The sequence below is a fragment of the Eurosta solidaginis genome, chromosome 2, assembly GCF_040869045.1.
Source record: "Eurosta solidaginis isolate ZX-2024a chromosome 2, ASM4086904v1, whole genome shotgun sequence".
NCBI lineage: Eukaryota > Metazoa > Arthropoda > Insecta > Diptera > Tephritidae > Eurosta > Eurosta solidaginis.
The window spans coordinates 223,220,834-223,242,432 of NC_090320.1; the positions used below are offsets into that span (position 1 = coordinate 223,220,834).

General features: G+C 36.4%; 1 protein-coding gene across 1 annotated transcript in view; it reads right to left on the reverse strand.

Moving 5' to 3' along the window:
- The window catches only part of Dhc36C (Dynein heavy chain at 36C), a 99,000-nt gene that overhangs the window by 40,053 nt on the left and 37,348 nt on the right, over positions 1-21,599 (reverse strand). The window contains exons 22-27 of the mRNA XM_067769206.1: positions 21,158-21,287; positions 20,485-21,090; positions 20,311-20,414; positions 19,870-20,235; positions 7,751-8,038; positions 7,275-7,690 (exon numbers count right to left, since the gene is read on the reverse strand). Of these exons, the coding sequence (XP_067625307.1) occupies positions 7,275-7,690; positions 7,751-8,038; positions 19,870-20,235; positions 20,311-20,414; positions 20,485-21,090; positions 21,158-21,287 (1,910 nt within the window). The remainder of the gene's footprint in view (positions 1-7,274; positions 7,691-7,750; positions 8,039-19,869; positions 20,236-20,310; positions 20,415-20,484; positions 21,091-21,157; positions 21,288-21,599) is intronic.

A 21,599-nucleotide genomic window follows, 5' to 3' on the forward strand; every position in this document is an offset into this window, starting at 1 on the left:
GAAACTTTATATAAAGAACAACAAACTGATACATTTTTACAAAAAACCATTTCTGATCAAACTTCTAAAAATAATTCAAAGGAAATTCATATTCCAGTTATTAATTTAAATATATGGTGTGATGTTTCTCTACAACCTTTTCGACCTTATGTTCCACATTCTATGAGAAGAATTATATTTGACAAAATTCACTCATTATCTCATCCAAGTATAAGAACAACTAGAAAATTAATTCAAAATAAATATTATTGGCCTAACATGCGTAAAGAGATTAACGATTGGACTTCATCTTGCATCAATTGTCAAAAATCCAAAATTTCAAGACATACTAAATCTCCTATCCAAAAAATTCAAATACCATCAGGCCGTTTTGAACATATTCATATGGATATTGTTGGACCTCTTCCAGTTTCAAATGGAAATTGTTATATTTTAACAATTATTGACAGATTTTCACGTTGGCCAGAAGCTTATCCGCTTAAAGATATTTCAACAAATACTATAGTAAAAACTTTTATTCAAAATTATATACCACGATTTGGTATACCATTAAATATTACAGTAGATCAAGGTTCACAATTCACCTCAAAATTTTTTACAGAATTAACTAAACTTTTAGGTTCTCATAAAATTCATACATCTCCTTACCATCCCCAAGCAAATGGCATGATAGAGAGATTTCATCGAACTTTAAAAGCAGCAATTATAGCATCAAACGACTCGGTTCATTGGTCTGACATTTTACCATTCATTCTACTTGGTTTACGAACTTCTATTAAAGAAGATTTAAAATGTTCATCTGCTGAACTTGTTTATGGCCAAACACTTAGAATACCTGGTGAATTAATTATTTCAAATAGTAATAAAGAACATGATTTTTCTAATGACGCTCTTCATAAAATAAGAGAATATTTTTCACTTGTTCGTTCTAAAGTTTTTCATCATAACAAAGAAAATGTTTTCGTTCCTAAACAATTAGAAAATTGTGAGTATGTTTTTGTTAAAGTTCTTCGTAAATCTAATTTAGAATCACCTTATGAAGGACCTTTTAAAGTTATATCTAAGAAACATAAAACATTTACAATTCAATACAATAATACTATTAAAAATATTTCAATTGATTTACTTAAACCAGCAAACATACTTATTAACACTAATTTAAATACAAATACATTAAGCAACAAAAAACAAAAAAAGGTTACATTTAATATTAATTAATAATTTGTTTGTTTCAAATTTTCTTGGAGGGGGAGTAAATATAGTGTTAACTACTTTGTACTCTTTACTTTAATTTTTAAAATAATTTTAATTGAGTTTTCGTGTTAACTTAAAATTTTGAATAACTTCAAAAAAAGAAAATTCTAATTAGTTGGAAAATATCTAAACTCAAAAATAAACAAAAATAAATTTTATATTACAAACAAAAATAAAAATTTTTTTAAAATATCAACTTGAATGTTGATATACCGGGTACCCCTAGAATGTGTTTATACAATATGAATATCAATTGAAAGCTGTTGATGAGTGCTATACTACAGGATAATTTTTAAAGAACTGGGAGGCTAGAATCTCGAGATATAGCCCAAAACGTGGACTCGGGTACCCTAGAATGTGTTTATACAATATGGATATCAAATTAAAGCTGTTGATGAGTGCTATAGTATAGGATAATTTTCATACAACTGTGAGGCTAGGGTCTCGAGATATAGCCCAAAACGTGGACCCGGGTACCCCTAGAATGTGTTTGTACAATATGGATATCAAATGAAAGCTGTTGCTGAGAGCTCTAAAGTTCATTGTGATATTCGATTTAGTCGCATCAACCTGGCAAAACTGATAAATATGCATGCAAAGCCGAAATAAAGACAAGAATTAATAATACCCACATACCTATTTACATACGTCCTATTCGATTTGCCCGAAATTTCGTATATAAATTTGCCTATATTAGTATTTACGATGCTTTTTTCCGGGAAGTATACCAGAGACGGACTGGGACTGGGATTAGGACTAGGACTGAGACTGAGACTCGGAGTGGGACTGGGACTGAGACTCGGAATGGGACTGGAACAAAATACATACCACATACATGGCAATAAGAGGTGAAGAGGAAGGAGAAAAACTTGTGAGAAGAGAAAAGAGAGAAGGAGACTGAGAAAGAGATAGAATGAGACGAAGATGAGGCGAAAAAGACGGAGGGAGGAGTGAATAAAAAGATTAGGAAAAAGTGTAGAGGGGTAGGGCAGAGTTAGACGGAAAAAGCTTATTAAAATGTATGCAGATAGGCCAAATTTATGGCAGAACAACGTCTGCCGGGTCTGCTATTTTATGTATATTTTTTGAGTACAAAAAATTTCTATACAACTTTGTGCATGTATTGTTATTTGCACTTCAATAAAAAAAATTTGAGCAGCACTACTCATCAATTTTGCTTAACTTTTTTAAGGGAACGATACGAGCATGTATCGAGTACTTTCCGTCTATACTTATTTTGGGATCGATTACTTTTCTCGATCCTTTTATATGAATTAGAGCTTACGATTTTTTCTCGAACACAAGCGAGATTTTCGAGACCCGAGAAATCGAGAACTCGACTTCTCGCGAGATTCTCGCATCTCGAAGTACTCGTAAATCTCGCGAGCTTCTCGACATTCTTACCTAATCGCTGTATGGACAGTATTTATAAACTTGGTTTTTTTTACTTGTGATTTTTTTGCTGATTATATTTCTTCAATGAGATTTAACTCAAAACATATTTATTATAATATAATTTTGTTCGCAATATTTTATTTTGCAACGAGAAATCAAGAACACGGCTTCTCGTGATATTCCCGAATCTCGAATTACTCGTAAGGCTCGCGATCTTGTCAACTTTCAATTCAGTCGCTGCATTGGGAATATTCTATACATTTCGGGGTTTTTTACTTGTGGTTTTGCGTACATACATTTTGGCTTGTGCTCCATAAAAAATCGTAAGCTTTATATAAAACAGCCAATGAATCGATTAAGTTGAATGTCGAGAAGCTCGCGATCCTTACGAGTAATTCGAGATTCGAGAATCTCGGGAGCCTTACGAGTAATTCGAAATTCGAGAATATCGCGAGCCTAACGAGTAATTCGAGATTCGAGAATCTCGTAAGCTCTAATATGAATACAGGTATGGAGTACACTACATTTTCTTTCCTTTCTAGCTTGTAAATACAATATATTCCCCCAATAACTCGCCATGAATTCAATTTTTTCACGCTATCGTTCTTTCACACAGCACTTCCACAATTGTTTCAATTAAGGTATACTTGCATTGCAATGATTAAGTTTTACTCGAATAAAGAGAAGCAATAGAATAGGGACAAATGCAGCAATTTACTAATTGCATATGTTTTAACTAGGAAATGCTATTTTCAGGCTTTTTAATTAATTTCTACTAAAGCTAACGAAAACAAGCCTGAAACATTTGCAAAGGAAATTAGAGCGCTATCCTTTGCAGCCAAACGTAATTGACCGCAGGAAAGACATTGTACGTGAGCAAAGAGTATCACTTATAGTACACATATATTTATGTACGTTGTATATAGTGCATTAGTGGCGGAGTAAATAGATAATATGAGTAGTTTTCTTCATCTGTAATTAGCCCTGTGCACTCGAATTCCAACATTCGCTAACTCTAAACCATACACTGAAAAAAGTGATTCTAGTAAAATCAACAAATCGGTTATGTTGTTCTTGACTTAACGGAGATTCAGTGAAATTGATCGAATTATGGTTAATTCGACCGAGGTCTTTGTCAAGCGAACAAATTAGTTCAGTCATTTCAACAGAAGAGAAATTGTCGCTCTTAAGTTAACAAACTTCTGTAAAATTGGCATCTTCCTAATCAATCTAACTGATTTTTTTGTTAACACAACTGATCTCACTGGTCGTTTCAACAGCGATCAACAGTCAATACATGAGAAAATTTCAAAGAGAATTTTACGCTCACTGCGCTCTCTACTTATGCTGTGTACTATATGTATGCACATATTTAAGTATGTATATGGCGGCCGCCGTGGTATAATGGTAGCGTGCTCCGCCTACCACACCGAAGACCCTGGGTTCACACCCCGGGCAAATCAACATAAAAATTTTAGAAATAATGTTTTTCAATTAGAAGAAAATTTGCCTAAGCGGGGTCGCCCCTCGGCACTGTTCGACAAGCACTCCGAGTGTATTTCTGCCATGAAAAGATCTCAGTGAAAAATCAGTTTTTAAAAAGTACGAAGGCTAAATATAATGACCTTAAAATGTTCACCGAAGTACGGTGATTAAGCTGGGGTAATTATCTAAACAGATTATTTGCTATAAGGAATGAAGTGCTACAGTGGCTGGAACAAATGACTTTATACAGGCTTTGCAGCATAAAGAATTTATTTTTCATTTGGCATTTCTTTCTGATATGAGTAATAATTTAAATTAGCTTAATTTGAAATTAAAAGGAAGGAAAAAACTTTACCAAGTTAATTAATGAAGCCCTTCAGTTTCAAACTGTTATGTTTTTACTGTTTTCTGAAGTAAAATCTGGAGATTGTTCAAGTTTTCCTCTAACCTATCCTTTAGTCAACAATAATAATGTTTCAGAAGTAAAAAATAGGCACGCTGAATTATTGGAAACCCTTTTTTTAATTTTGGGGATAGATTTGAAGACTTCGGAAAAATACAACATTTCATTGACATACTTGAAAATCCTTTAACATGTGACATAAGCCAATGTGGGTTTGAAATACAATCAGAAATAATAATTCTTAGGAGTGAAATATCATTTATTGATAAAAATGATATTACCGAGTTCTAGAGGAACATAGATAGCTTATTTTATACTCAGCTCAAAGAAATTTCATTCAAGTGCTTATCATTTTTCCTTCAACTTTCTTTTGCGAACACATTTTTTCTGATATGAAATTTATCTGTTCCAAGCAAAGAAGTAGATTAACTTCCAAAAATTTATAAAATATACTCTTAACAAGGAACTGCCCTAAAAGTATCGATATCAATATAAGTATTCCAGATTAGTTTACAGTTTTTAGTGTTTCCGATAAATTACAAATAATATTTTTCGCAGCGTCCAAACACGGTTTCGTTTTAACAAAAAAATCTTATTTTCAAACTGAACTTCTACAGAACTCGGTTATATCAATTTTTTCATATAGTCAGTCCTTAAGATTTGTTAATTTTGTTTTTATTAAATTATTATGCAGTAAAACTGAAAAAAAAATTAAACATACCGCTACATCGGCGCGCGGGATTCGAAATTTGATGACTCTAGTGCGATTCTCAGCTTGGGAAAATATAATTTCTAATTTAAAAATACAACGACATCTGATGAAATCTTTGGCAGGATGGAAATAATGATGACAAAGAATAAGGGCTTTACTCTAATACTGTTACATGGGACTTAGTTTTAGCGTTAGCGAATGTTGTAATTTAGGTGCTGATCGCTAGTTTACTTTATAGATCCCCGAACTGAAAAATTTTAGAAAAATTCCAACAAGTGGGAAAAATAATTTCACTTGCAAATTGTGAAAGCACCCTAGCCAGATCAAATGCCGATTTTTTCTTCTTATGCTTTGCTTGCAACAAAAGTTGGAAGATAGCTAATTTTTCATGTCAGATGGCGCTGGTTTCGCCCGATCTGCTGTTCTCCATAAAAATACGTGCAATCTACTCATAATGCATAAGATTGTGTTAAACGCATCTACATATATAAAAACTGCTTATGTGACGGAGCTTTAAGCGGCCGCGTCTTGTTTTGTTGAAAGTTCCAACCAAGGCGAATTCAGTACCAGGTGTTGTAATCTGAACAGCTGATTACTTCTTGATTATTTCCCATATAACGCCTTGTACAACAATATGCAAGGCGAATCCATACCAGGTGGTGGCAAAGCGAAATCAACCAATTCGCCGTGCAGAAGAATGTCAAGCCAAAAGAAAATTTTCATTGATTTCGATTAACTGACATAGTTGTACAAGGTGTTGTATGAAAATTATCAAGAACAAACAATCAGCTGTTGGGATAACAACACCTGGTACTGAATTCGCCTTGACAATATATCATTTAATCGAAATCAATAAAAATTTTCGTTTGACTTGACATTCTTCTGCATGGTGAATTGGTTGAATTCGCTTTTATAGATTCGCCTTGATTCCAACTTATGTTTAGCTTTTTGCCAAATATCCATGTGCTTCGCCAATGGTTGCGTTCCAATAAAACCTGATCCAAATACCGCTAAAAATTTAACATGAAAATGCAACAACACTGTGATCCTGATATCTATCTGGATCAAATTCGCATCAACAGGGTGGCTCTGTTGATTTGGTAGCATTTACAGAAATATGCACTAGGACATCCGATATTTAACATATTTTAGTACTATTATCTTGAGAGCGCGCCCATAAGTATTCCACACAATTAGGGTTAAAACGTATAGAATTATAATATACCTAATGGTGTATAAAGAAATAGTAACAAAAAAGGCAATAGTTACAGATCAATTGCAAAGCGAGTAGCGGGGCATTCATATGGCTGAGTGGATAAAGGCCTTTACACTAGTGTAAAGTATGAAGATTGGAGATTTCAAGTTCAATACTCAGCTCCCGAAAAACTACCTGATACAGAAGTGAAATTTAGAAACGTTTGTAAACTTAGTAATTTTTCTCTGATATCAGTAACAAAAACAATTGTGTAAAGCAATATGAGCATGTCTTGATCCTTTGCCGGATATAGATCCGGTACTATCCGGTAACTAGCCCATTGAGTTACCAGCCCAACAATCTTGTGAACGATTATATGACCACATTAAACCTTCTAGGTCATCCCGCCATGAGGAACTTGGGATCGCCAGAGTCCCGCCTACCAAATATACTAAGCTTTCTTGGATGTTGCTTCTAAGCATCTTTTTGGAAGGTCGGCAAATTAAAGAATTTATACGTGATATACCAAAATAGGTATCAAAACAAAGATATTTCAGAAAAAATTTCAATCAAAATATTTCGAGTAGGGATCTCCCCTAACCTTTGATGTTTTCTAACATCTTTCTTCAGCCCGGATTGCAATAGCTATCTAAAGTGCCAAATCAAGAATTAAAAGGAGTGAGAGAAGCTCGGCCTAAAATCTCTTCGGAGATTATCGCGCCTTACATTTTTATTTTATACCTCGACACCGACATTTTTTATGCCATTACAATGTACCTTTTGGCTAGCGAAATTAAAATACTCTGTGAAGTAAAAATAACTGTACTTACCTATAGTAAAGAACAGAATAGTTGAATGTGCCGCAATGGGTACATAACTCAAACGAGCTATATCGATTTGCTTTTCTGTGGCTTCAGTAACAATTTGTTTCTCGTTTATATCATTAGCCAATGCTTTTGAAGAACTCAATATTTGTACAGCAGTTTCATCCTCCAAAATATTATCGGCCGAGGAAAGTACTTCCAGTATTTTATCTTCTGTTTCCTTTAGCATGCGTTTATTCTCAGCACCCTGTACAATTAATGTATTCTTTTCTGCCTCCAAATCAGGTCTCTCACGTGCCACTGTTATACCTAATAGCTGATCTTGTAAACCTTGTGTGGTGATCATAAAATTCAGAACGGTAACTTTTACTGCGACTTCGGGTAGATAATGAGGATTACGTAATTTTGTTGATATATAAAATCTAGGTGAGAAAAAAATGTATTGTGCAAGAAGCAAGTTAAAGTGTCATTATGTTACGCACTTAAACGCATGATTATATTCAATCACAGAATCGCCTAACTTTATACATAATGTGCCACCTTGTTTGAAGAGTTGCTTAAGTAAGATTGCCTCTAAAAGAGGGTCCAATTCTTCGCCAACGTTCTCCAATAAAACTGGCAAACCGAATTGTATAGCATTTTCCAGTACGCGCGTATAGTCGGGCTGATTGAGACGTATAACACAAAGACGATTGTTTTTCTCTAAATTCTTTATCCATTTATTTGCTTGCCCTTGAGGATCAATCATTAGTGGCCATCGGCGTGAGTTTCTGTAGAAAAGAAACAATTTATGGTTGGCTAAAATGAAATTTCAAGTAAGATGCGCTTCTTAATAATAAGTGTTTGACACCCGTTTGGGAAGTCACCATCAGTGCTTTTAAGCGATGAGTACACCAACTGCAGTGCGACAAAAACGACGAGCGAGTAGCCCTGCGAAATATCTATGGAAACAATGGAAAGTTAAGAAGAAGTACTTGGCGTGATTTATCTACGAGGAGGTCAAGGCCGAGCTTTTCTTCCAATTAGCGTAGGTGAATTTTCACTGAGAAGCTTTTCATGACAGAAAAATACTCTGAGTGTTTACCAAACATTTGCCTAGCGGCCACCTCGCCTAAACAAATTTTTTCTAAATGTTTTATGTTGCTTTGCCCTGTACTTGAGTCCAGGACTGTTGATGTGATATGAGGAGCACGCTATCACCACACTACAATGGAAATCCGCTTGGTTTTGAACCGTTTCGACAAAGGAAATGTTTAACAAATGTTTATCTTCTTCTTATGTCGCCTTTTTCTAGCACTGCTTCGGTGCTCTTAACTATGAGTAAAAATTCAAATTTGTAGCTTAATAGCAATTCCCATGAAAATTGATAACCAAATTCCTCCTACCGTACAATTTTCTAGGTACCTCGATCGGTGAGCCCCCTATTTTTTAGAATAGATATTTTACACCTTTAGGCCTCAGAAATATGTTCAACATTTCAAGCATCTAGTTTTCTAGGACGTGGGCTCTGAACTAAGTGTAAGGTTTCTCAGTGAGAAGTAAGTCCAAGGTAATTGAATTATTGGGAAGATCCTAAAAACTCGAAAGCAAAATTTCCAAGTGTGGACTTTTTTCAAAAACTCCACATGGTCTGAATCGATTTTCTAAATATCTCAACTCTTTTATCCTTAAGACTACAACATAATAAAGCCCGAGGCTTTGTTAAAAGTTTCAGGTCTCTGGGTCATCATTAAGTTCCTTAAAACTCGAAATCAAAATTTCACGGAGCACGCTACCACCACACCACGGCGGCCGCCAAACAAAGTGTTTTCCTCATGTTAAATTGTCATTGGGTTTTGGTTTGTGTTGCAAAGTTTCAGGACTCCAGCTGCCCAGGAAATTAGTCAAAAATGGTTTGCAATATTCTCCAATTTTGTACTGCAATTCGCGGAAAACCATGAAGCAAAACTAATAGAAAGAAAGTAAGCTCTTAAGGCCTCGCTTAACAAATCGGTTATATAGCAGGAATCTCGTTCTGTGAAACAACGAAGTTATAAAATAAAAATTCCATACATTTGAATAAATTTTTTTGTCGAATTTTGTTTATTTTACCACTTTACAGAACAAGGGTGAATCCCTCCAGCACATTCTCTTTCGGGTTGAGAATTAGCCTGTGATATTAATTCGCTTTAAAAAAAGAATTAAAATGTTAATTCAGTTAAAATTTTTTGGCATTATTGAACGTCACCCTAAAAGCAGAATAGTTTTTGGGTGTAAAAGCAAATTTCAAAACCGGTAAATCTCATAAGACAAAAAGTCGATGTATTTGAAAAAAAAAAAACAAATTTCATACATATTCAAAGCTTTTTTACTTAGTCCGCATCGAAACTATTTCTAAGATTTGATAGTGCAGATGTAGTCATTGTACACACAATAGTTACTCATTTATTTTAATAAATACATTGTACCAAAAAAACTGATCATATGCCCATTTTTGTTTCGCTAACATTTTCTAATTACGAAACTACAAAAGTTTACGCATATTAAGGCCAAATAAGTACATCAGACATGCTACTCTCGACGGATATATGTAGCTGGCTACAAAAGGATGCTGGCTGGCTGCATGGTTGGTTTGTGCGCGGGGGTTGCTAAATATAAAAGCAATCCCTTAGCTAACTATGTCAGAAATGTGTGTGGCAGTGTGTGTTGCTTACATTTAGGTCCTGAGGCAGCTTGCGTGCAACAAAAAGCCGTTATGCCTGTGGCACATTTCGAATATTTTGCTTTCACAATGAGGACGGCAGCATCTGTTATAGATTTGGTATTTAATTTTTTCCCCCTTACGCTATTCTAGTACAAATAATCCCGTTGAAGCAAGCAAGGTGGCAGTGACGGCGAGACTGTACGGTTCAGTTAAATCAATCTTATAGCCCCGTCACATAAGCAGTTTTGTATATATGTAGATGCGTTAAACACAGCCTCATACATAATAGCCGTATTTTTTTACACGCGTATACGTTTCGTTTACGCGTGAAAAAAACGCCTAACCTCGCTTACATAATGCTTAGGAGACCCATCTAGCGGCAGTGGTTAAACAACTAGCTACAGCACAGGGTGCACCGAAATGCGAAGACACAACCCTCTGTTGTATTTCTGTGTATAACATATAGCTGAATCAGTTGTGATAAATAGCGGACGCGCATAGAATACATAGAACAAGTAAGGAAGGTTAAGTGTTAAGTTCGGGTGTAACGAACATTACATACTCAGTTGAGAGCTATGGTGGCAACATAAGGGAAAATAACCATGTAGGAAAATGAACCGAGGGTAACCCTGGAATGTGTTTGTATGACATGTGTATCAAGTGAAAGGTATTAATGAGTATTTTAAAAGGGAGTGATCTTTATTTCCATAGGTGGACGCCGTTTCGAGATATCGGCATAAAGGTGGACAAGGGGTGACTCTAGAATTTGTTTGTACGATATGGGTATCAAATGAAAGGTGGTAATGAGTATTTTAAAATGGAGTGATCCTTATTTCCATAGGTGGACGCCGTTTCGAGATATCGCCATAAAGGTGGACCAGGGGTTACTCTAGAATTTGTTTGTACGATATGGGTATCAAATGAAAGGTGCTAATGAGTATTTTAAAAGGGAGTGATCCTTATTTCCATAGGTGGACGCCGTTTCGAGATATCGCCATAAAGGTGGACCAGGGGTGACTCTAGAATTTGTTTGTACGATATGGGTATCAAACGAAAGGTGTTAATGAGTATTTTAAAAGGGAGTGATCCTTATTTCCATAGGTGGACGCCGTTTCGAGATATCGCCATAAAGGTGGATCAGGGGTGACTCTAGAATTTGTTTGTACGATATGGATATCAAATGAAAGGTGCTAATGAGTATATTAAAAGGGAGTGATCCTTATTTCCATAGGTGGACGCCGTTTCGATATATCGCCATAAAGGTGGACCAGGGGTAACCCTAGAATTTGTTTGGACGATATGGGTATCAAATGAAAAGTGCTAATGAGTATTTTAAAAGGGAGTGATCCCTATTTGCATAGGTGGACGCCGTTTCGAGATATCGCCATAAAGGTGGACCAGGGGTGACTCTAGAATTTGTTTGTACGATATGGGTATCAAATGAAAGGTATTAATGAGTATTTTAAAAGGAAGTGGTCCTTATTTCCATAGGTGGATGCCGTTTCGAGATATCGCCATAAAGGTGGACCAGGGGTGACTCTAGAATTTGTTTGTACGATATGGGTATCAAATGAAAGGTGTTAATGAGTATTATAAAAGGGAGTGATCCTTATTTCCATAGGTGGACGCCGTTTCGATATATCGCCATAAAGGTGGACCTGGGGAGACCCTAGAATTTGTTTGTACGATATGGGTATCAAATGAAAGGTGTTAATGAGTATTTCAAAATGGCGTGGGGTTTAGTTCTACAGGTGGACGCCTTTTCGAGATATCGCCATAAAGGTGGACCAGGGGTGACTCTAGAATGTGTTTGTACGATATGGGTATCAAATTAAAGGTATTAAGGAGGGTTTTAAAAGGGAGTGGTGGTAGTTGTATAGGTGTTCGCCTTTTCGAGATATCGCCATAAAGGTGGACCAGGGATGACTCTAGAATGCGTTTGTACAATATGTGTATCAAACGAAAGGTGTTAATGAGTATTTTAAAAGGGCGTGGGTCTTAGTTCTATAGGTGGACGCCTTTTCGAGGTATCGCCATAAAGGTGGACCAGAGGTGACTCTAGAATATGTTTGTACGATATGGGTATCAAATTAAAGTTATTAATGAGGGTTTTAAAAGGGAGTGGTGGTAGTTGTATAGGTGGTCGCCTTTTCGAGATATCGGCATAAAAGTGGACCAGGGGTGACTCTAGAATGCGTTTGTACAATATGGCTATCAAACGAAAGGTGTTAATGAGTATGTTAAAAGGGCGTGGGGCTTAGTTCTATAGGTGGACGCCTTTTCGAGATATCGCCATAAAGGTTGACCAGGGGTGACTCTAGAATGTGTTTGTACAATATGGCTATCAAACAAAAGGCGTTAATGAGTATTTTAAAAGGGCGTGCGGCTTAGTTCTATAGGTGGACGCCTTTTCGAGATATCGGCATAAAGGTGGACCAGGGGTGACTCTAGAATTTGTTTGTACGATATGGGTATCAAATGAAAGGTGTTAATGAGCATTTTAAAAGGGAGTGATCCTTAGTTCCATAGGTGGACGCCGTTTCGAGATATTGCCATTAAGGTGGACCAGGGGTGACCCTAGAATTTGTTTGTACGATATGGGTATCAAATGAAAGGGGTTAATGAGCATTTTAAAAGGGAGCGGGCCTTAGTTATATAGGTGAACGCCTTTTCGAGATATCGCCATAAAGGTGGACCAGGGGTGACTCTAGAATGCGTGTGTACAATATGGGTATCCAACGAAAGGTGTTAATGAGCATTTTAAAAGGGAGTCATCCTTAGTTCCATAGGTGGACGCCGTTTCGAGATATCGCCATAACCAGGGGTGACTCTAGAATTTGTTTGTAAGATATGGGTACCAAATTAAAGGTATTAATGAGGCTCTTAAAAGGGAGTGGTGGTAGTTGTATATGTGAAGGCGTTTTCCAGATATCGACCAAAATGTAGGGCAGGGTGACCCCGAACATCATCTTTTGGATACCGCCAATTTTTTTATATATATAATACCACGAACAGTATTTCTGCCAATATTTCAAGGGTTTTTTATTTCGCCCTGCAGAACTTTTTCATTTCATTCTACTTAATAAGATAGGTGTCACACCCATTTTACAAAGTTTTTTTCTAAAGTTATATTTTGCATCAATAAACTTATCCAAATACTATGTTTCATCCCTTTTTTCGTATTTGGTATAGAATTATGGCATTTTTTTCATTTTTCGTAATTTTCTATATCGAAAAAGTGGGCGTGGTCATAGTCCGATTTCGGCCATTTTTTATACCAATACAAAGTGAGCTCAGATAAGTACGTGAACTGAGCTTAGTAAAGATATATCGATTTTTGCTCAAGTTATCGTGTTAACGGCCGAGCGGAAGGACAGACGGTCGAGTGAGTATAAAAACTGGGTGTGGCTTCAACCCATTTCGCCCTTTTTCACAGATTTAAGTTATCGTCCCAGAAGCCCCTACCAAATTTCACAAGGATTGGTAAATTTTTGTTCGACTTATGGCATTAAAAGTATCCTAGACAAATTAAATGAAAAAGGGCGGAGCCACGCCCATTTTGAAATTTTCTTTTATTTTTGCATTTTGTTGCACCATATCATTACTGGAGTTGAATGTTGACATAATTTACTTATATACTGTAAAGATATTAAATTTTTTGTTAAAATTTGACTTCAAAAAAAAATTTTTTTTTAAAGTGGGCGTGGTCGTTCTCCGATTTTGCTAATTTTTATTAAGCATACATACAGTAATAGGAGTAACGTTCCTGCCAAATTTCATCATGATATCTTCAACGACTGCCAAATTACAGCTTGCAAAAGTTTTAAATTACCTTCTTTTAAAAGTGGGCGGTGCCACGCCCATTGTCCAAAATTTTACTAATTTCCTATTCTGCGTCATAAGTTCAACTCACCTACCAAGTTTAATCGCTTTATTCGTCTTTGGTAATGAATTATCGCACTTTTTCGGTTTTTCGAAATTTTCGATATCGAAAAAGTGGGCGTGGTTATAGTCCGATATCGTTCATTTTAAATAGCGATCTGAGATGAGTGCTCAGGAACCAACATACCAAATTTCATCAAGATACCTCAAAATTTACTCAAGTTATCGTGTTAACGGACGGACGGACATGGCTCAATCAAATTTTTTTTCGATCCTGATGATTTTGATATATGGAAGTCTATATCTATCTCGATTCCTTTATACCTGTACAACCAACCGTTATCCAATCAAAGTTAATATACTCTGTGAGCTCTGCTCAACTGAGTATAATTAGTGCAGAGGGTGAAACATACATAGACATATATTTCAGTAACATCTGAGTATAATGCGTATTGAAATTTAGTAGTACTAATTTTATGCGTAGCAACTTCAGAGGTGTATTTAAAGTTTTTCGCTTAGCAGTCCATATAAAGCTTAAGCGTAAACTTACATATATAGATGTGAAAAAAAACACAGCTAATGAGAAGAAAAAAAACAGAAATAAATGTAAGGCGCGATAACCTCCGAAGAGATCTAAGGCCGAGCTTCTCTTCCAATTTGTGCCATGCTCCTATTTTTTCCTACAAATTGGCGGGATGGCACCTATGTATTTGTATAATGCCGACTCCGAACGCCATCTGCAAGGCGGATGAGTTTTCATTGAGAGCTTTTCATGGCAGAAATACACTGGGAGTGCTTGCCAAACACTGCCGAGGGGCGATCTCGCTTAGACAAATTTTCTTCTAATTGAAAAAACTTGTTTCTAAAGTTTTTGATGTTGCTTTTTCCGGGGCGTGAACCCAGGATCTTTGGTGTGGTAGGCGGAGCACGGAGTAGATTGCAGGTATTTTTATGGAGAACAGCAGATTTAGCCACTAGCGCCATCTGACATAAAAAAGTAGCCATCTTCCAACTTTTGTTGCAAGCAAAGCATAAGAAGAAGAATTTGACATTTCATTTGTGCTTTCACATTTTGCAAGTGAAATTATTTTACCCACTTGTTAGTACTTTTCTAAAACTTTTCACAATTAAAAACTGCAATTCAACCAATGAATAGAGTACAAAATATGTAAGCGAGTATTTTTCTTGAATAGTGAGGATGTTTATAACAATGTTTCGCGGAATTTTGTATGTGAATGGGCAAGGCGAAATAAAATTCAATTGTCAAGTACGAAGTTCCTTTATATTTACAAACGCAACATCTTGGTTGATTGTGGCGATGTTATTGGAATGCATAAGATTGCGTTGAATGTATCTATATGAAAAACTTCATTGTGTCTCGGCCATTAGCTATGATGCCGTTCATTGTGCATTTGTAAGTAAGCTGCGACAACCACACATTATACTCGCATTGGTATAGAATCATTTATTAAATAAATTGAATTTTTTTGTAGTAGAAGTCTGTATATTGTTTTTATACTCAGTTGAGCAGAGCTCACAGAGTATATTAAGTTTGATTGGATAACGGTTGGTTGTACATATATAAAGGAATCGAGATAGATATAGACTTCCTTCCATATATCAAAATAATCAGGCTCGAAAAAAAATTTGATTGAGCGATGTCCGTCCGTCCGTCCGTCCGCCCGTTAACACGATAACTTGAGTAAATTTTGAGGTATCTTGATGAAATTTGGTATGTAGGTTCCTGAGCACTCATCTCAGATCGCTATTTAAAATGAACGATATCGGACTATAACCACGCCCACTTTTTCGATGTCGGAAATTTCGAAAAACCGAAAAAGTGCGATAATTCATTACAAAAGACAGATAAAGCGACGAAACTTGGTAGATGTGTTGAACTTATGACGCAGAATAGAAAATTAGTAAAAAATTGGACAATGGGCGTGGCACCGCCCACTTTTAAAAAAGGTAATTTAAAACTTTTGCACGCTGTAATTTGGCAGTCGTTGAAGATATCATGATGAAATTTGGCAGGAACATTACTCCTATTACCATATGTACGCTTAATAAAAATTAGCAAAATCGGAGAAGGACCACGCCCACTTTTAAAAAAAAAAATTTTTTTTAAGTAAAATTTTAACAAAAAAATTTATATCTTTACAGTATATAAGTAAATTATGTCAACATTCAACTCCAGTAATGATGTGGTGCAACAAAATACAAAAATAAAAGAAAATTTCAAAATGGGCGTGGCTCCGGCCTCTTTCATTTAATTTGTCTAGGATACTTTTAACGCCATAAGTCGAACAAAAATTAACCAATCCTTTTGAAATTTGGTAGGGGCATAGATTTTATGACGTTAACTGTTTTCTGTGAAAATGGGTGGAATCGGTTGATGCAGTTTTTATACACAGTCGTCCGTCTGTCCTTCCGCATGGCCGTTAACACGATAACTTGAGCAAAAATCGACATATCTTTAATGAACTTAGTTCACGTGCTTACTTGAACTCACTTTATCTTGGTATAAAAACTGAACGAAATCCGATTATGACCACGCCCACTTTTTCGATATCGAAAATTACGAAAAATGAAAAATATATCATAATTCTATACCAAATACGAAAAAAGGGATGAAACATGGTAAGGTAATTGGATTGTTTTACTGACGCGAAATATAACTTTAGAAATAACTTTATAAAATGGTTGTTACACCTACCATATTAAGTAGAAGAAAATGAAAAAGTTCTGCAGGGCGAAATAAAAAACCCTTAAAATCTTGGCAGGTATTACATATATAAATAAATTAGCGGAATCCAACAGATAATGTTCTGGGTCACCATGGTCCACATTTTGGTCGATATCTGGAAAACGCCTTCACATATACAACTACCACCACTTCCTTTTAAAGCTCTCATTAATACCTTTAATTTGATACCAATATCTTACAAACACATTCTGGAGTCACCCCTGGTCCACCTTTATGGCGATATCTCGAAAAGGCGTCCACCTATAGAACTAAGCCCCACGCCCTTTTAAAATACTCATTAACACCTTTCATTTGATACCCATATCGTACAAACATATTCTAGAGTCACCCCTGGCCCACCTTTATGACGATATCTCGAAAAGGCGACCACCTATGGAACTAAGGATTACTCCCTTTTAAAATACTCATTAACACCTTTCTTTTGATACGCATATTGTACAAACAAATTCTAGGGTCACCCCTGGTCAACCTTTATGGCGATATCTCGAAAATGCGACCACCTATACAACAACCACCACTCCCTTTTAAAACCCTCATTAATACCTTTAATTTGATACCCATATCGTACAAACACATTCTAGAGTCACCCCTGGTCCACCTTTGTGGCGATATTTCGAAACGGCGTCCACCTATTGAACTAAGGCCCACTCCCTTTTAAAATACTCATTAACACCTTTCGTTTGATGCCCATATTGTACAAACAAATTCTAGGGTCACCCCTGGTCCACCTTTATGGCGATATCTCGAAACGGCATCCACCTATGAAACTAAGAATTACTCCCTTTTAAAATACTCATTAACACCTTTCTTTTGATACCCATATCGTACAAACGCATTCTAGAGTCACCCCTGGTCCACCTTTATGGCGATATCTCGAAACGGCGTCCACCTATGGAACTAAGGATTACTCCCTTTTAAAATACTCATTAACACCTTTCTTTTATACCCATATCATACAAACGCATTCTAGAGTCAACCCTGATCCACCTTTATGGCTATATCCCTAAATGGCGTCCACCTATAGAACTATGGGCCACTCCCTCATAAAATACTCTTTAATGCCTTTCATTTGATACGCATGTCATACAAACACATTCCAGGGTTACCCTAGGTTCTTTTTACAACATGGTGATTTTCCCTTACTTTGTCTCAACAGCTCTCAACTGAGTATGTAATGTTTGGTTACACCCGAACTTAGCCTTCCTTACTTGTTATATCTAAATTCAAGTTTTATGTTGCACAGGAAAAACAAATTGATTAATGCGTTTCGCTAGATTAAAGCGTTTTTATTAAGTAGATGCATTACCTATATAATTTTTCATATTCGTACAAACATCGCTACGTATGTAGCGACTTCTGAATAAGAATACCGGTGCCTTAAAATATGTTTTACCATAAGATTTTTAATAAAATATACCATTTTTCAATTAGGTGTGCGTGCTTTGGTATATAACGACAATCCGATTTCTTCTTACTAGGGCACCCCTCCTTAAAAACTGGCACATTGTTTGGGAAATCGTGCCAGTTGGAGATGTAGTAGGTCAGGGCGAGGGAGACGGAGATCGAGAAGAAGATAAAGAAGGGGAGTAGAGTGAGGGAAACATGGAGAGGGGGATAAAGAAGGACACGGAGGGAAATGGAGAACGAAAGGTGGAGAGTGTGAGAGGGAGGGATAGAAAGTAGTGCGCATCCAACAAGAACGCGATTTCCAACACATCATTGATTCGGTATCGGCTCGCTGCATACCATCTCGAGAAGCCCAGAAATCAGGCCACTTATCCGTGCTGCATAAAACCGCAAGACTACTAAAAAAGGGAGATAAATGAGGATATCATGCAACTTGTAGATGTACACAAAGGAAACGGAAAATATCTTTAAAACTGAAACTTCCATACTGCTTATGTCTGTTCAACCATTAACTCGCTCTTTTCAAACCCAACAAAATATCAATCGCTTTGGGCTATTATCGGTTTTTCGAGCCCAAAGAAATACGTGAGAGCAAATAAATAACGCATCACTCGGTTGACAAGTTCAGAAGGTTAGCCATATGATTGGCGCACAAACGCAGAGTTGCGTGCATTATCAGTAGACTCAGACGCTCTTCATGACAGAAATACACTCGAAGTGTTTTACAAACCACTGCCGTCATTCGACCCCGCTTAAAAACTATTTTCATAGAACCTGTATGTTGCTTATCGAAATATCATCGAAAAAATATCGGTTTTTCATTGACAACCAAATAATTTTTTCCGATAACGTAGCGGTATTTGATGGATAATAAATCGATAACTTTTCGATAGCTTGCTGATATTTTTTCGACCAAAAATCGAAAACACTTCCATATCTTAAGATAACAAAACGATATTTTTTCGATAACACTTCGTAACTTTTACGATAACTAATCGATTGCTTTTCGATAAAAAATTTATATTTTTTTTATAAAAAGTCAATAAAATTTCGATAACAACCCGATAGCTTATCGAGAACAGTTGTTATTGATAACAAGCCGATAACTCGTTGATAACAAACCAGTAATAAGCAAATGACAGTCCGACAATTTTCCATATTCATAAATGAATTCTTCCGAACCCTGCTAAATGATTCATAAACCCGAAATTATTTCGAAATGGCTCCCGAAATTCCAAGACGGTTCCATAACAACCTCTAAATCAGGGGTCTGCATTCCACAGAACAATTGTGCTCTCATTTCGTATGCGAAGGACACACATTTTAAATTTGTTAAAACCCCTGCTAATAGTGCCGAAATGGTTTCGAAGTAATCCTGCAAATAACCCAGAACTTTACCCTACCAAATTTTTAAATTGATCTCGAAATAGTACATAAAACAGTACAGTAGTGATTTGAAAAAGTATGATTCCAAAATTATCACCGAACAGTACAAAGATTATCTTCTTTTTGAACAACCCCAATTTTTTATAATAACCCAATGTTAAGTTTATATTAGGTTCTATTCTAACAGAGCAGACGAGAGATTTACCATTTCCTTTTCGGTCGCATAATAACAGTTTTAAAAAACCTTAGCCAATAAATCAAACTTAGCGACCTGTCATAGGGAGAAAACATTTGAAAATAAAAATTAATCACTGAGAAAGACCGAAAAAATTCAAAACTAAATACATATGTACATATATCTCACTAACGAAAACCATTTTTTTGTTGCTGGATATCGGTTGTTGTCCGTGATAAACCGAATTGCTTTTTCTGTTTAACTCTTAAATGTAATCTCTTTAAAAAAAAAGCATACTCACTTCAATATAATAGCACTCTCCACAGAAAATGCATCCGTTGGCAGACCGCAAATATTCCATTCCCGGATCTCGACAGCTTCGCCCAGAACATTGGCCAACGAGAAGTCTGCGCTACATACCACACCATAAGAGGCAACTTTTGTGACCCATTTATGAATTTGTCCAACACGATAGTCGATTGTAAAGGGTCCCAAGTAAGCAACAACACCAGATGCTATTAGCACATCACCCGTCAAGGAATTATATACTTTGCCCAAATTTTTAGCAGTCTCCAACCAACGCGTACGTTCACCACCCAAACCGGAAATTAATTCTTGGGCGCGTTGTAACTTTTTTGTGCAAGCTTCATGCTGACCTTGCAGTATACTAAATACGAAGAAAGGAAATTGAAATTTAGTTATGTTTGCTGTTATCTGCAATGCAAAAACAAGAACTACGTACGCATATTGAGCCAACTCTTCATCTAATTTCTTTTGAATTGCCGCCAGATTAGCTTCGACGCGTGCCAATTGAGCCAATTTCTCGTTTAGCAGTTTCATTGCAGCCTGAAAGTGAAACAAATTTTTTTAAGATTTGTTTACATGATTAAACCATAGAATAACTAAATAAATTTACACTATACTCCGCTTCAGCGGCAGCCAACGCGATTTTCTTTGGTGCTACCACCTTTGCCACCACATCATATTTGGTTAAAGCGATGACCCAGCGACACAAACCCTCACATGCCGTAGATGCCGATTTGACCTTGTCAGGATCAAATGCTTCATTGCTTAAAACACGCTGCTGCAATTTTTGCATTACATGCGGCGGTATGTTATCCTTGTCGAAATTGATTAAACTATCTAAGAATTTAATATCGCTCAGTACACGTTTCGAGGCACCCCAATAGTCTTCAATTGTACCCACACCTGATGGGTTGGGCACTTTATCTGGCTTCACATCTTTCAATATGCACACAGCTTCCATGACAATACGTACACCAATCGGCGGACTTTTCATTGTCTTGACTACAGCAATATCGGCTGTAGTTAAGGTGTTGAGCGCAGCGAGTGCTGCATTCAAAATAGGTAAGGCTTCAGCCAATTTAGAATCGCATTCATCTTTGATTGCTTGTGCTTTGCCAGCTTGTTCTTTAGCGACCAATTCGTCTTGTTTCACCAATTCACGTTGTTCGGCGGCAAGCTGACTGTCAGCTGTCACTTTCGCTACTTGTATAGCGACCTATAACGAGGGTAAACGATATTTTTGTAAGTTTTATTATGGATTATTTTTTTGGTCTACGGCTTACAATTTCAGAGGCCTCCTTGAGCTTGGGCTCTAGGTCCTGCAACTCTTCCTGCATTACTCCAACTTGTTGTGCTGCGATATCCAACTGGGATATACCGGTTAAGTATCGGTTTTTATTTGTCAGAATATTGCTGGTTTGGTTTGAAAATAAAGCGTTAATATAAAAAAGATTTTTCGTACGCTATTTAGCTAGCTAAACAAAATAGTATTCTACATTTGTAAACCAAATACCAACAGCTATAGAAAATAAACTAAGGAAGGGAACCTGAACCATTAGCCTTGATCATTTGAAATCGCGTAGTTTCTCAAACTCAAACATCCTACGGAGACACCTCTCGGAGAGACAGAGAAAGTGATGAGTATTTCTCCTAACCCTGACAGCTTCTGCTGGAAACTTGTTGGTATACGTCATTATCTAAGCAACAGTGTGATAAAACTGTGGC